General features: G+C 38.9%; 2 protein-coding genes across 3 annotated transcripts; both read right to left on the minus strand.

The window, feature by feature from the left end:
• Positions 1 to 740: 740 nt before the first annotated feature.
• LOC120489352 (NADPH-dependent 3-demethoxyubiquinone 3-hydroxylase, mitochondrial) lies at positions 741 to 14,702 on the minus strand. 2 transcript variants are annotated; one of them, XM_039686094.2, is made up of 6 exons: positions 14,531 to 14,702; positions 14,003 to 14,178; positions 12,612 to 12,726; positions 12,151 to 12,290; positions 9,692 to 9,760; positions 741 to 951 (listed from the first exon to the last, which is right to left on the minus strand). In XM_039686094.2, exons 1-6 carry the CDS (start codon positions 14,616 to 14,618, stop codon positions 835 to 837), a joined length of 705 nt encoding a protein of 234 aa, XP_039542028.2. In that variant the 5' UTR covers positions 14,619 to 14,702; the 3' UTR covers positions 741 to 834. The 2 variants fall into 2 exon arrangements, with proteins under 2 accessions (XP_039542028.2, XP_039542030.2); XM_039686096.2 differs by lacking the exon at positions 741 to 951 and adding an exon at positions 8,088 to 8,363.
• itpripl2 (ITPRIP like 2) lies at positions 2,157 to 5,361 on the minus strand. The gene has a single exon (XM_039686093.2). It carries the CDS (start codon positions 5,065 to 5,067, stop codon positions 3,592 to 3,594), a length of 1,476 nt encoding a protein of 491 aa, XP_039542027.2. The 5' UTR covers positions 5,068 to 5,361; the 3' UTR covers positions 2,157 to 3,591.

A 14,702-nucleotide genomic window follows, 5' to 3' on the forward strand; every position in this document is an offset into this window, starting at 1 on the left:
GGGGTGCTAGGGTTAGACAGAATAGTAGGACTGTGTACTGATAAGTTTGTCCCTCGAAGGCGTATCTCAAGAATGGCCTGTGATGGGGGTTATCTGAATGCTAAAATAAGCATCTTTCAGATCCACTGAGAAAAACCAATCCCCTAGGCAAATCTGCGCAAGGATTTGTGTGGTTTTCAGCATTCTGAACATGTGTCATAAGCGCTGCGTTCTGAGATCTAAGATGGGCCTGAGGCCGTCATCCTTCTTTGGGATGAGGAAGTAGCGGCTGTAAAAGCCCAACTCGGTTTGTGATAAAGGGACTGGTTAGCATTTTCAACACTTTGGTACGAAGGACATGAGCTACATCGCTTTTCACTGAAGTTTAGACCTCAGCTAGTCTGTGAGCAAACTCGAGCAGCCTCGTTTTATTATGTTCAACACCCATTCTGATATACCAGGGATGGCTTCCCAAGTCTTGGCCAGCATAGCTAGGGGTTGAATGAAGTCTTGGGACAGGCCGCTTTGTGATAGGGATCTGGGCGCCCAGCTGTTTTGTGCTTGTGATACTGTGTGAACATTGCTTATGTGCAGGGGTGGATACTTTATAGTGGGTAAAGAACCTACATTTGGAACACTTCCAGCACGAGCCGGAGGGAGAACAGATAGAAGGACAGTACTTATATGCAGGGGTGCAAACTTTATTGTGGGCACACATCCTACATTTAAATCATATTCAGCGAGAGCCTGAGGAAAAACAGACAGAAAAGTGGGTCGCCGTAAAATCGGCATTTGTTTGCAGGTGTTCAAGTTTCAAAACAGACTCAATGACTGCAATGCTTTCAGGACACTTACTCACTCACGCACAGGACTAGGAAGGCTTTCGAGGCTCGGGGTCCAACGTAATCTTGGGTCGGGGTCCCTGATGCTCAGGAAACTGACGTTGTCTCGTAGATTGAGAGCGGTGGCGGACTTCAGAAAGAAGCAGCAAATTTCAGGTAAAAAAAAAAAGAAAAAAAGATTTTAGGGAAAAAAACACATTGTGTGTAATACAGGATGATGTAAAACATGTATAATGTTTGGAAGGATGGCATAGAATTAGAGATGCGATTTAGAGATTGTGTGAATTTAGGCGCTTCATTTGTTTCTGCTCTTGAGAACATGTTGAAAGGCATGTCTCATAAAAATCAGACTTACAGTGACCTCTGCTGTCTTCTTAGGTTTTTAGCTTCAGAAAGCATGTTGCATGAACTTTGTGCTTTTTTTCGCTGTCATTTTTGGAGTTTGACAGATGCTGGTATATTGATGGCACTCAACACAAATTGTTTATGTCCCACGTTTTGGGAAGGGAAAAAAATCTTCTAAATGCATTAATGTAAATGGCACCCATCCAGTTTCATTGAGCAGTTTGAGCATGATTTAAAGTAAATGATTCTCATTTAATTGTAGCTGCTGTAGGAAATGACTGAGTTTAAAGAGAATGTTTGAGTAAACGTATACGACCCACCTAAACCAACATTATCATTTGAGAGATCATTATTAGAGAACCAGACACTGTAAAGATACAGAGCATAATGTGAGATTGTTAAAAGCTGAATTTACAGTTTTTAATTAAAATCTTTAATCCTAAATTATTTGTCCCCTAAACAGATACTGAAATCAAGGTGGCTCCAGCATTCAATGTCAATCACTCCATGACTTCAGTTTATAGCTGTGGTCTACTTTGCTAACAAACCAAATCCTGCAAGCAAGTACATAAATTAGATGATAATTAGAAAGGATGCGATGTGCTAATGTTAGAGAGCACCAGCTTTGAGCACCAGTATAATTTACATTGAAGCACATCACTAAACATAACACTCTATTGATAATAAACACTGCCAAACAAGACTATACAGATGATAATTAGCATGACTGTGTCTGTGTGCAGGGAAACCAGTTTGCATTTCATAATTATGAAAATATATATTTTGAATAGAACACGTTGCACTGTGTCATGTGACAAATATGTCGAAAAATAATCACTTTAGAGGTGATCTAAACATCACATTGAAATAAAATAGAACTGATAAAGGTACACAATAAATCTTAGAACTACACAAAAAAGATATGTATGTATGTATGCATATATATATATATATAGTTTTTACATTCAACAAATATTTAACAAAACTGTGTGCAGTCCAAAATATATTTATTTAAATTCAAATAATAAAATACATGTATAAATTATATCCACTTTATATATATGTGTATAAACACTCACACACAAATTGTTTTACACTATGTACATTAAGTACAATTTGTTTTAAAATCAACTTGCATTCACATACAGTACCACATATACATTAAATTGCATATACATTAGTATATATACACACATTCAACATGAGTTAATCTTTATTTTATATTGCTTGTTTTGGACTACATTTAACCATTGTTTTTAGAGCATGTCCTTTTTCATTTCCTTGTTTTATTTTCTGTTCCGCTTTTAGGCAACAGACAAGAAGCTGCTTCAAAAAGTTTTGTTTCGGTACCACAAACATTTCCCAGCAAAGTTGATGAGACTAAGGTATGTCTGACATAAATGAACATGACCACATTGTTCAATAACAGGTAGATGGATGAAGTTTGAGCAGGAAATAGCCTAAAGAAACTAACCCTGTAATACTCAGTACCAGCAAGAGATCAATAAGGATCTCTGCTGCCGTAAAGTAAATGCAAAAGTAAATGACCCTGGGCTGAGGTAGCATGTCTCCATGGTGACAGCCTATAGAGCCATGTCTCTGAGGGAAAAGATCAAGTGCACAACACACAAACTGGGCTCCCTGTAGACAGGCAAGATGAAGTGAAGCTATGCCATCATTGCCTTATCCTCAAGTGTGCCAATTAAAGTAATAAACTGAGGTGAACTAAAGCACTAATTATGATCTGACACAACAAATGAACGCTTTAACAATTAATTAATTAATTAAGCAATAGTGAAATTGCTACGGTTATGAGATATTATTAATAATTAATTCATTCATTCAAAATAAAGAATATATTTGGGTCTGTAAACAGCAGACAAATTTTTACAGTGGTCACACTGCAGTTCTTCCCTTCAAAACAGAAAGTTCATCTGTTTAGGCTGGCATAACTAATACTGTGGGTGTGGAAAAACTTTGCTGTTTATGCTGTGTTGACTGCTCACTACCCCATAACCATGACATCATGGTCAACCTGAGTCAACACAAGTCCAGCAGCTCTCAAACACATGAGTTTAGTTTCCAAGCTAATGCCTAAATCAGGCGTCTCCAACCCTGCTCTTGAAAGGCTACCTTCCAGCAGACCTTGCTTTTCAAATTTTGTGCTGCAATTACAGTACAATACTGATTTGTACAGTACCAAGACTGATTTGTTAAAAGTATTGATATACCTTACTAAATTGTGCTCCAATCTAGTGCTTTGACTGCTACCTTTTGAGGAAAAAAAAATCTCAAACTTAATTTAACTTCATTTTGAAAAGTCAGATGAAAAAAAAGATAAAGATTTGTGACATTAATTTAAGAAAAAAACAAACCAAGATGTAGCAAGCTATCGATGTGTGTTCAGCAACATCATAGTTGACCTTTACTCTGCATCAATATATTTGCATTGAACAACTCTGCCAAGGCTGGTTCTCTGCGGTCGCCCGAGGCGAATTAGGCGAGGGAGGTGGTTCCACGAGTAAGCCAGTCGGGCGGAGACCATATCGAGGGTGATGTCACTAAATTCTGCCCACAGGTTTGAGGGTACCGTCTCCTTCACAAGTTTGGGCAGAGCAACAGAGTCTGGCAGAAGTCCATTAACGCCTCCGAGGAGTAAATGGCAAAGAGCACGAGACTGTAGGCTCTCCCTTAGACTGCGAAGAAGATCATCCAGCCGGTCCACAAGGTTGCACTCGTCCCAGGCCTCAGGGGGTGTACTGAGCAGCAGACAAAGCCAAGCTGTCTTCAGAGCATAGGACGAAAGCACTCCTCCCCATTCAGCTCCGAACTTCAAGTCCAGCGTCTCCCCACTGAGGTTACGTACCTCTTTTAGGAGTTGAAGGCATTTCAGATGACAGGAGTTGGAGGGCAGTCTACCCTTCAGCCATGCTAACAGTTTCTGCTCTTGCCTGGGAAAGTACACCGTCCAAAGGTCTTCTCCTCGCTGACCCCGCCGGGATGCCACCAAGAAGGCACCATCACTGAGAGGAAAGGCTGGGATCAGCCGAACGCCCATTGAGATGTGGCAGCAGACATAATCAGAGCGGGGTGTCAGATGCAGGAGCACTTGCTGCTCCTCACTCAGAGACAGGCTGAGGGAGCAGCGCTGCTCAAACATGTAACGGAAAGTAGCAAGGCAGCGCTGGGTGGCTGTGTAAAACCAGCGCTGTACGGAATCTGGGCTCATCCTATAGACACTTTGAGCATTGTGCAAGTGCATAAACGTGTCCGTGAAGGCCTTGTGGCGACGTGCCCACTCTGCCTTGCGAGGCGTGTTCAGCGTGCACAGCGGTGGCCCTCCATGTTTGTCAGTGCAAACACTGGCCTCCAGTTTCAGCCCACGAGGTTCCCGCAGAGGCACAAGGATGTCGAAGCAGTCAGGTGAGCCCACCTTGTGCTCCTCATAGGAACTGCCGATCTGGATGAAGTCACCCCGGAAGGCCAGTGAAGACTCCGGCGGGACATTGGTGCGACCCACCCTTACAAGTTCACTCACCAGCTTGGCAACGTGGGCTTTGCTGTGGCCCAGCACATGTGGAGAGAGACGCACATGCCTCTCGTAGTGATCGTCCAGTAGCTCTCTTTTGGAGACACCCAATTTTCCCTGCCCCTCTGGGACTTTGTGGAAAGCCCCCCTAGCAGGGCCAGGTTGAGTTGAGCAGTACTTTATAAAGAAGTAACATAAGATAAATGCTAAGATGTACTTAAAGAGTGTGACAGCTCCAGGTCCCTGATCAGAGCAGTCGTTCCCATGGTCCTCAGATCCTCTGATGATGTACTGGTGCAGTAGCAGCAAAGCGGTGAAGATGCAAGTGACCAGCGGCCAGAACAACTTGAGGTTGAGAGTGTAAACGCTCATCCTCCTCCTCCGGTCCACTCCAGCTATGTGGGAAAATGTGGGACTAGCCCATGCTTAGCCACTAATCCAGATGCTGAAAACAAGTCCGAACTGTTCTTTTAGCCCTCTCGAGCAGAAACGGTTGTGTAAGAGGAAGTTTGCCAAGTGAAGTTTCTTTGCAGATGCAGCGTCTGCCGAGGGCAAGAGAAGTCCTCTCGTTCAGGATGTTTGAAAATCCCCCCTTTTGACACAAGTGAGTACTGTGTGAAACGGGAGAGCAGGCTCTCAGTGTGTGAGCTCAGAGGAAATGCCAAACTCTTGAGAGAGAGGAAGTTCTGTTTAAAAAAAAAAAGAGGCGTTCAAAACCCAGAGCCTGTCCACACTCCTCCTCCCACTTCTCTTAAAGAAACAGATCTCAAAATGGGAAGTGCTTACTGACAGAATGAGCCCTTGGCTTAGATATTTACACAACATGCATGCACAACAATATACCACATGCATGGATTGAAAAAAAGCAAAAAAAAATCTGATGTTTATATAGTTTAAAAAGGGTGCTTATACTTAAGGTATAAATTCATTCAAAATCTCATGTTCCTGTCATTCCAAACTTGTGTTTCTTTTCACCGTGGAACACCAAAGTATGTTTCTCTAATAGCATCACACAAATCCTTTTGAAAAATGATTATAATAAATTATAAAAGATGGTGTGGCTCTAGGAAGCTACTCAGAAGTTCATTGAGAAAGTTTACAGAAATACTGTGTGCGCACAGCATTTTTTTTTTTTTTTTTGAAAGGTTTAGATCTCTACATCTTTAGAGATCCTTTACCAACCCCTAACCTCAGCACAAGCCTTCCCCCGGTCACCCCTGACCCTGTGATACTGAACAAAAAACCACTGTCATCTCCTATAATCAGTCAACAGAGTGCTTTTGTACTGCTGTAGGGACATATATGCCTTGCTTAAGTTTTTAGAATGGCTTTTTCAAAGCTTAGTCAAATAGTCCCAATTGCATCTATCACAAATGCATAAAGGCCTATGTACACTGTACAGAATTTGAATTTAAACTTAATCAATTAGACAGTCCACGGTTCACTTCATATCACACTGAAGAAGCCACAAACAGAAAACCACACCTTTCCGACCCACCCAGTACATGTTGCTACCTCTGCCTTCTGATTTCAAAACAAACAGTGTCCATGGCCATGAAAGTTATGTTAAAGTCACAGAAACACATAGCAGCACCTGGCTAAGTCACACAAACCTGTATGACCCGTCAGATGATAAACACAGAGACAGCTCGCTAAAAATGGATGGCTGAACTGTTTGGATAACATTATAACTGGTCTGTTGGAACTTAAAAGATGTCTGAGGAAGGAAGTGATCTTCATTATTGGGAACTTGAAAAGGCAACGGACAGGAGGCAATTACTGCAGTGTTTCTCTTATCAATGTACCTTCTTATCAATCTTCTTGAGCTATTTTGATAGTGATGCAGCCCACTCTAAAAATACCAAGCTGCCTGAAGGGGATCAGCAACTACAAAACAATAGATAAATGCATTAATGATTTGCAGTTACAACTGAGTTGAATGCAGCTCTCCTCCAGTAAAAAGAATGTCTTGTGGTTAGCATGTGTCCTGAGGGAAACAACAGTCTCACAATTACGTGATTCATATCACTGATGCATAATAAGCTACTGAGCACAACACATACACTGTCTAAACTTGTTTGGGCTAATAAGAGAAACTCTTAAGATCTTTAATACACTTAATGTCATTACAACTGGTGAAGGGTTGACAGTCAAATACCCAGAGATGTTTTGTATATATATTCTGCATTTAAGACTATTTAAAAGAGCTTCAGCTGTAGTGTGCTTTTAAGACGTAAAGACATGTGATCTGTTCACAACGAGACTCATGCAGTGTTTCCAGATGGGTCAGCTTCCTCTGACACAGACTACAAGAATAAAAGATTGCGTGGCGTTCTGCTTCTGCATTACATTAAGCAATGAAAATGCTTATATGGAAGATATGTTTAGATATAAAAACCTTCTGAAGTAGGAGAGAAGGAGAGTATGGGACAGGAGGCAGACTGTGGGTGGGCAGTTGAAAGCCTCAAACTTTGAGCCTGTTAAGGGTTACAAGTGGTCACAGTTGATGGTAGACTGGTAGCTGAGGAGTCCTTGTAGTTACACAGGGATTGCATCAGCCGCCTCTCTGAATGTGAGTATACAGTAGCTCTGCCCACTAACAGAATCTGCCAAACTAAACAGGCCTCTCAAGAACTTTTATCCAGTACAGTCAGCATAAAAGACTAGACGAAGAGGAGGAAGGGGTCAGGAGTATAATTTGTGCACTTCTCATAGCCTGTTCTCTTCTTATCAAAGCTTCAAACTGATTTCACCAATTGGGCAACATACTGAAAAAACCTCCAGGCTAGACTTCATGCCCTCACAGATTATGTCATGGGAACCACAGGGAGATGGAGACAGCTGTTTCCTGCATCTCTACTACACAGATTATGTTACATGTTTTCATAGCCACCCTTGTGATAACTTACCCTAATATTGTATGCATACATCACTGTCAGTCCCTACATATAACAGATGAGCATATTTATAGCATGCCAAATATGTTTATATATCTGTGGTCTTCTCACATAAAATAATAATTGTACACTCTAAAAAATGCTGGGTTGTTTTAACCCAACTTTGGGTCAAATATGGACTAACCCAGCCGTTGGGTTAAATTTTTACATTACATTTTTAACCCAACATTTCGGGTTTGTCCATATTTGACCCAAAATTGGGTTAAAACAACCCAGCATTTTTTAGAGTGTAACAGTTGGGCTACAGATTGCCCCGTCATGACCGGTTGCTGCAAATTACCTTTAACTTAAAAGGCAAAGACTGCCCTCTCGTGTTCCAAGTGGTCTGTACAAACACACACGTCCTGTAAGGACATATGACTTTAATGTCAACACAATAGTGATAAAACATTACGTGCGTTAACATAAGTATGTTATTTCTGAATATATCCTGCTGGGCAAGATAAAATAATACAGGCCATGTATAAAATATAATAAATAAATACATTTTAAACATTTATATTGTTATTAAACATTAACATTTATATTATATTGTGAGGAGTAGCACCAGGAAATACATACTAATGAAGTACGTAATATGCACCAGTACACTAGTGTCACTAAAACTGCAAAAATATGTTGTTTTTTTTTAATTTACACTCGTTGTGAGACATAAATTGCAGCTTTGCAGCCAGCCTGTATGATCACTTTCATCAGCTGATATCCAGGCACCTGCAATAAAGACGCACAATGTGTAACTAATGCACGCAATGGCAGAGCATGAACATATCCGTGGCTCTAAAAATAACTATTAAAACCATTCTTGTTATTGAGGTTTTATATTTTAATATGCTAGTTCATGCAGTCACAAATTTAGGGCTGGGCGATGTAAAAAATATTTTATCGATAATCGCCTTAAAAAATATCACAATATCCGATTATATTGTCTACTCGAGCCCTGCACCTTCCCCGCCGGAGACAACACTGCCGACATACACCGTGAATGCAGATCATTTTGAGTTTGGCTGCATTTTATCTAATGATAGCCTAAAATTCAGTTAGTTTAATTTAAAAATGGAAACTTTGAGATTTCATTTTGTTAATGTAGCAAGGTTTGTTGATAAGGGAAGGAGGCGGGACGTTTCACAAACTTTAATCCAAAAATCAACAAACAAAACGGAAGTAAAGCAGCAGCCCCTCATGGTCGACTGCAGCATAAAAAACATAATAAAACCAAAACAAAAATGTTCTAGGCCTGGTCCTCTCTCCTCATCACTGTCATCACTCCTCCTTTCATGCTCCCAGAGCTTCTTTTTGAGAAAAGCTATAGGGTTGGTCCAAGAGACCCCAAATTTGGTCAGGTTACTATTTATTACCATGAATACAATTGTGACATTTTTTTTTTAATCATTTTTCTATTTACAATTCATAATGCTGCAATAGACTCCCACTTGGGAGGAATAATAATAAGAAAACTAATGGATACAATAGGAACTTGGCCCCTAATGATGTTTGAGAGGAAACACATCTCCACTGTGTATGCGACACATAGTCGCATACACAGACACACACGAGTTGTCATACACAGACACAAGTTCAGTGAGTGATTTTATTTTTCTTTTGTTCTTTGATTAACATTAATGGTGGAGGCTAGTATATAGCCTAGCTATTAGGCTGCTGTCAATGCATTGGCTCCGGTACCCGTACTGTATTTCTTTCTCAATTATTTACATGAACATAAGACAAAACCAACTGTGTTTACCTGGATATTTTATAAAGATGAAAAACCACACTCTCTAGTTATATCACACATCTTTATTAATACCATGTCCACACAGAGGCGTTTCAGCCTAAGCCATCTGACACACGTCTGTGTTCTCTTTGGCATCTTCTTGCACTTAAACCCTTACCCTACTAACTACTCTCCTATAAAAATATTTAATTCATGCTATTGCATGTGGCTATGTGAAATATATCATTTACCCCCAAGACATCGTTGATGTACGATAAAATCGTCATATCGCCCAGCCCTACAAATCATGTTACATATTCAGACTTACTGATTCAGCATCATGCTCAAGTCCAGTGTCATGGTGCTCCATTTCATCATCCCGAAATTCTTTAATCATCTGACAATAAAAAAAAAAAAAATACAGTAAATCACAGTGACATACTACTGCAGTCACAGGGTATATACAGGGATCATGGAGTTAAATGTAATACCTTTTAAGACCTTTTAACACCCCTTCCATAAATTTTAATTTTCATAAATGACCTCATCGCCACTTGAAGTTAACCGTTACATCGGCGACACCTTACATTTTACTATTGATTGTAAGATAGCCCAACTAAACAGAGGCTAGAGGCTGTACAGCGACACGATTTGAGGTATGTTAAATAATTTTTTTTTAATTAATTAATTTTGTATTGCAAATTAAAGAATACAGACATTAACAATGAGAAGAGAAAAAAACAACAACAAAGGGGACATCAAAAGAAATTGAATTAGGCTACATAAATCAATATTACATTATCAATATAAAAAATGAACGTTTTTTTACAACAGACTCACACAGATATTATTTGTTTTAGAAACCTTAAAGGTTTTGACATTTTCTTAAAAGAAGAAAAAGGGGACTTCATATCAGAGGAAAATATTCTTAAATCAGGATTACATTGAATGGTCCCGTCTTCATGAAGATAATACTTGCCCAGAAGACAAAGTAATAATATCGTATAATCAAGATTAACATCGTTAGAATGAAAATCTGACAAAAAAATGATAGATTCTGTCATTTGTTTGTTAAGTATTCTGCTTAAGTTATTGTTGTTCAGCAATGATGCAACATTTATTATTTTTAAACGATTAGCTCGATAGAGCTAAGGTAGGTAGATATCAATTCATTTCTATACATCAATGGACGGGTCTATAATTTATTTAGAAAGTTCTTGACGGTCACGTTTATGTTCTATCTGGCTTAAACTTAGCTAACCACGTGTAGGTTAGCTGACCCTAGTCTTCTCTATTCACTTTAAAATTAATTTTCTTTTTAATTTTCTTTAGTTGTCTGTCTTTAGCTTGCGTGAGATGGCCTCTCCTGGTAAGACCCTGTTTACTTCTTGCATTAAAACATATCCTACTCTACATGGTTTCTGGGGGAACATTACAGTAGATATTGGAAATATGTGAACTTGTTTTTTTAGTCTGGTGTGGTCCTGGTCAAGACAATCTCCTGAACTCTAAACTGAATGTCAGAATGGCAAAGAAAGGTGATTTAAGCAATTTTGAGCGTGACATGGTTGTTGGTGCCAGACGGGCTAGTCTGAGTATTTCACAATCTGCTGAGTTACTGGGATTTTCACACACAACCATTTCTAGGGTTTACAAAGAATGGTGTAAAAAGGGAAAAACATCCAGTATGCGGCAGTCCTGTGGGCGAAAATGCCTTGTTGATGCTAGAGGTCAGAGGAGAATGGGCCGACTGATTCAAGCTGATAGAAGAGCAACTTTGACTGAAATAACCACTCGTTACAACCGAGGTATGCAGCAAAGAATTTGTAAAGCCACAATATGCACAACCTTGAGGCGGATGGGCTAAAACAGCAGAAGACCCCACCGAGTACCACTCATCTCCACTACAAATAGGAAAAAAAGGCTACAAACTGCAAGAGCTCACCAAAATGTGGAAGTTGAAGACCATAACAATGTAGCCTGGTCTGATGAGTCTCGATTCCTGTTTGAGACATTCATTGTTTGAGACATTGTTTCTGACCATGTCCATCCCTTTATGGCAACCATGTACCAATCCTCTGATGGCTACTTCCAGCAGGATAATGCACCATGTCACAAAGCTTGAATCATTTCAAATTGGTTTCTTGAACATGACATTGAGTTCACTGTACTGAAATGGCCCCCATAGGCACCCATCACTAGCTACTTAAGGAAATGAAAATCTCTCTCTCTGAACTTATATTAAACACCCATCTCTTTTTTACGACTTTCAAAATAAATGTTATACATGGACATGTTTTTAATTGTCATTTTCAATTTTCTCTGCACAGTCCATCATCAGTGGCCAAAAGAAATCAAAGTGCCTTGGCGCTTTTTCCACTATTGTTCCACCAACAAGTGCCTGTGCCGTTGTACTTCGAAGATCAGGAGCAAATTAATTCTCTGCACTCACCTGACATCAATTCTGGGCAGCACACACACCATGACAAGATCAAATCACAATGGATGTGCTTTTTAATTTTTTTAACATTTAATTTTTTATCAGTGAGCGGGAGCTCTTTGACAGTAGGATAGAAAAACAGGTGAAGAAGAGTGGCAAACCATGGGGGGGGGGGGGGGGAGTCATAATTCATAAATTGTGAATATTATATTTTTGTGATACAAATGAAGCAATTTAATTGCATCATATCATATTTATTCATATTTTAAGCAAGAGCCTCATCACTATTCTACCGTTTCTTTGTGTATAAAGTATGAAGCTTACCATGTCTTAAGGATTTGACCCACCTGCAGCAGTTCTGTGTATTTCTCAGGATCTTTCTCCATAAGAGTTCTGATCTGGCTGTTATAGTGCTCTGAGATACTCTCTTCTACAGCCACAGTGCAGGCCATCGCCCCTTCTTTTCCCAAGAGAGCAGAACCAGCTCCTGTCAAAAAACAAAACAAAACCATCACACCAATGCTATATTTTACATTGAAGACTCTTTCTAGTTCACAAAGGGTTTTCACTTCTTTTGACCAATGATTTTCCATGACTACTTTTCCAGTTATCCATGATAGCATACTAGACATTTTTAAAAATCACTCACTACCCCAATATTTCCAGGTTTTGGGGGTATCCTGTGCACATAAAAAAAAGTTGTGTCTGCACCAACATATTGTATAAAATAACCGAGTTTCCTGGACTGAATTTTTGAGAAACATTATTTTCTAAAACAGAGAAGAAATAATGTAACAGCCACACTCACCAAGAGCAAATCCTGCTATATTCCACAAAGGAAGCAGGAGGGTCGGACGCACTCTGTTGTCTCCAAGTATCTCATTAAACTTACTCAGGTGCTTCTTCTCTTGATCCCACATTTCCTTTAACAGCAGTTGAAATGTCACCAGAAGTTGACATTCAAAATCACATTGAATCGATAATTCCATAATACATTAGACCTCAATGTTGGTCTTAAAAAAATAAATAAATAAATAAAATCCTTCCACATGCACAAGAGAGAAAAAAAAAGTTACATTTGTGTAATAACTGTCAGCTTTGGTGGTAATGCTTTAGATTACAGGCCGGAAATAAGAGGAATTTACAGTGTAACTTTTGGTAATTAAAGTGTACCTATAAAGTACTTTCATGTAAGAATAAGGGAACAATATGTAAAATTTGGGGAAAAAAAGGGCTAACATCCAGGGGAATAAAAAAATAATAATTATACTGTAAGAATTATAGAACTAAGTGGTACTTATTCTACTATTATGATACAACAATACACGATATTACATTTGGGAGCAATTTAGTGAGAACATACAATGCATACCTTTTTGTAATAATTGTGTACCAATACATAGTGTATAGGCTTTTTTTTTTTAAATTACAGGGAACATATCTATGTGTTTATTCATTTTTTTAAGCAAAAGTGCAGATGTTTAAGTTTGGGCTAACATGTTTCAAGGCAAGGAAAGCTATTGCAATTTTTTTTTAAATACTGGGAAATATATCTCTTTTCATGTGGTTAAAGGGTAAGTGGTACTTTTATAATAAATAAAGGTTTCCGAGTGATATAAAATTGTGTGTATGCATTTTTATTGTAAATACATGGAACAAGAGGCTAACAAGCACCACTTTAATTTACGTCCCGCAATGTCACACTTTCCCTGTAACTACATGGAACAAGAGGGTAACAAGAACCACTACATCTTTCCCCATTATTTAAGCAAAAGTTGCAATAGTTCAGTGCACTTTCATTTTCAGTGCACTTTTGTTAAAAAAATTACTTTATAAATGCATAAATATGTACCCAGTAATTTTTTATACAGTATGTACTGGTACACCATTATTTTAAAAAGGTACACCATGTATGTTCTTGCTAAATTCCTCCCGAGTGAAAGATTGTTATATCATAATGGTAGAATAAGAACCCCTTAGTTATATAACTTCTTACAGTATAAATAAATATTTTTTTTATTCTCCTGGTTGCTACCCCTTTATTCCCCAAACTTAAAATATTGTTCCCTTTTATTTAAATTGTAAGTGCGTTATAGGTACACTATATTTACCGAAGGTTACGCTGTAAAATTGCTATAATTACACAGAACTTTCCAGGCTTTAATCTAAAGCGTCACCACTTTGGTCTATGGCTAATACCTGAATGAGTGGCCGTGTTTGTGTACAGCCAAGAACAGCCATCTGACCAGCATAGATTCGGTTGGCACCATATTCTCCTGCATGGTCCACTCTCATCATCCTGTGAAGCATGGCTTTTTCCTCTTCATCATTGGTGGGAGGCAATACACTATATCCCCTTACACATGGAACAGCAGCTGAAAAGCACATAAACATGCAAAGATAAGCAAGTACCACTTTAAAATTAAAAAAAATCAGAGATAACATTAATTCTCAAGTGGATTGTTTTAATATGCAGGAGCTATGAGCACTACAACAAATAACATTACAAGAATAAACATCAATCGTGATAAACACCAAACATTTTCCAAATATTGATACATTTGGCAAACATAAGCATATATTGTTAACATAGCCTGCAGTCTGGCTCTAAAGCTTGTGCTTTGCTTTCCATTTTCCAAGTTTAAATTCTGAAAACTATGACATTTGGGGGTTGGGGATCCTTATGTGGAGTCCTAAGGAAAGTTATGAAACTGTTTCATTACTTACATTTGCTGTTTGTACAAGGCTGACCCGCTGTAGGTAAAATAATCTGTTGAGAACCACGAAGCATACGAGGTCTGACAAACCTTTGCATGTTTGCAATTTGTGTTTAATCAGGGAAAATTCGCCAAATGTAACTGAACGGCGTTGTGGGCATGGTTGTGGGTGATGTAATCGG

Source organism: Pimephales promelas, chromosome 3 (genome assembly GCF_988280905.1).
Source record: "Pimephales promelas chromosome 3, fPimPro1.hap1.1, whole genome shotgun sequence".
NCBI lineage: Eukaryota > Metazoa > Chordata > Actinopteri > Cypriniformes > Leuciscidae > Pimephales > Pimephales promelas.

Excerpts from the sequence above, each read along its gene's own strand:
- itpripl2 (XM_039686093.2), bottom strand. The coding sequence starts at position 5,067 with ATGAGCGTTTACACTCTCAACCTCAAGTTGTTCTGGCCGCTGGTCACT.
- LOC120489352 (XM_039686094.2), bottom strand. The coding sequence starts at position 14,618 with ATGCAAAGGTTTGTCAGACCTCGTATGCTTCGTGGTTCTCAACAGATT. Across the intron at positions 14,179-14,530 it reads GCCTTGTACAAACAGCAAAT|CTGCTGTTCCATGTGTAAGG; the intron begins GTAAGTAATGAA and ends TGTGCTTTTCAG. Across the intron at positions 12,727-14,002 it reads AAACACGGCCACTCATTCAG|GAAATGTGGGATCAAGAGAA; the intron begins GTATTAGCCATA and ends CTGCTGTTAAAG.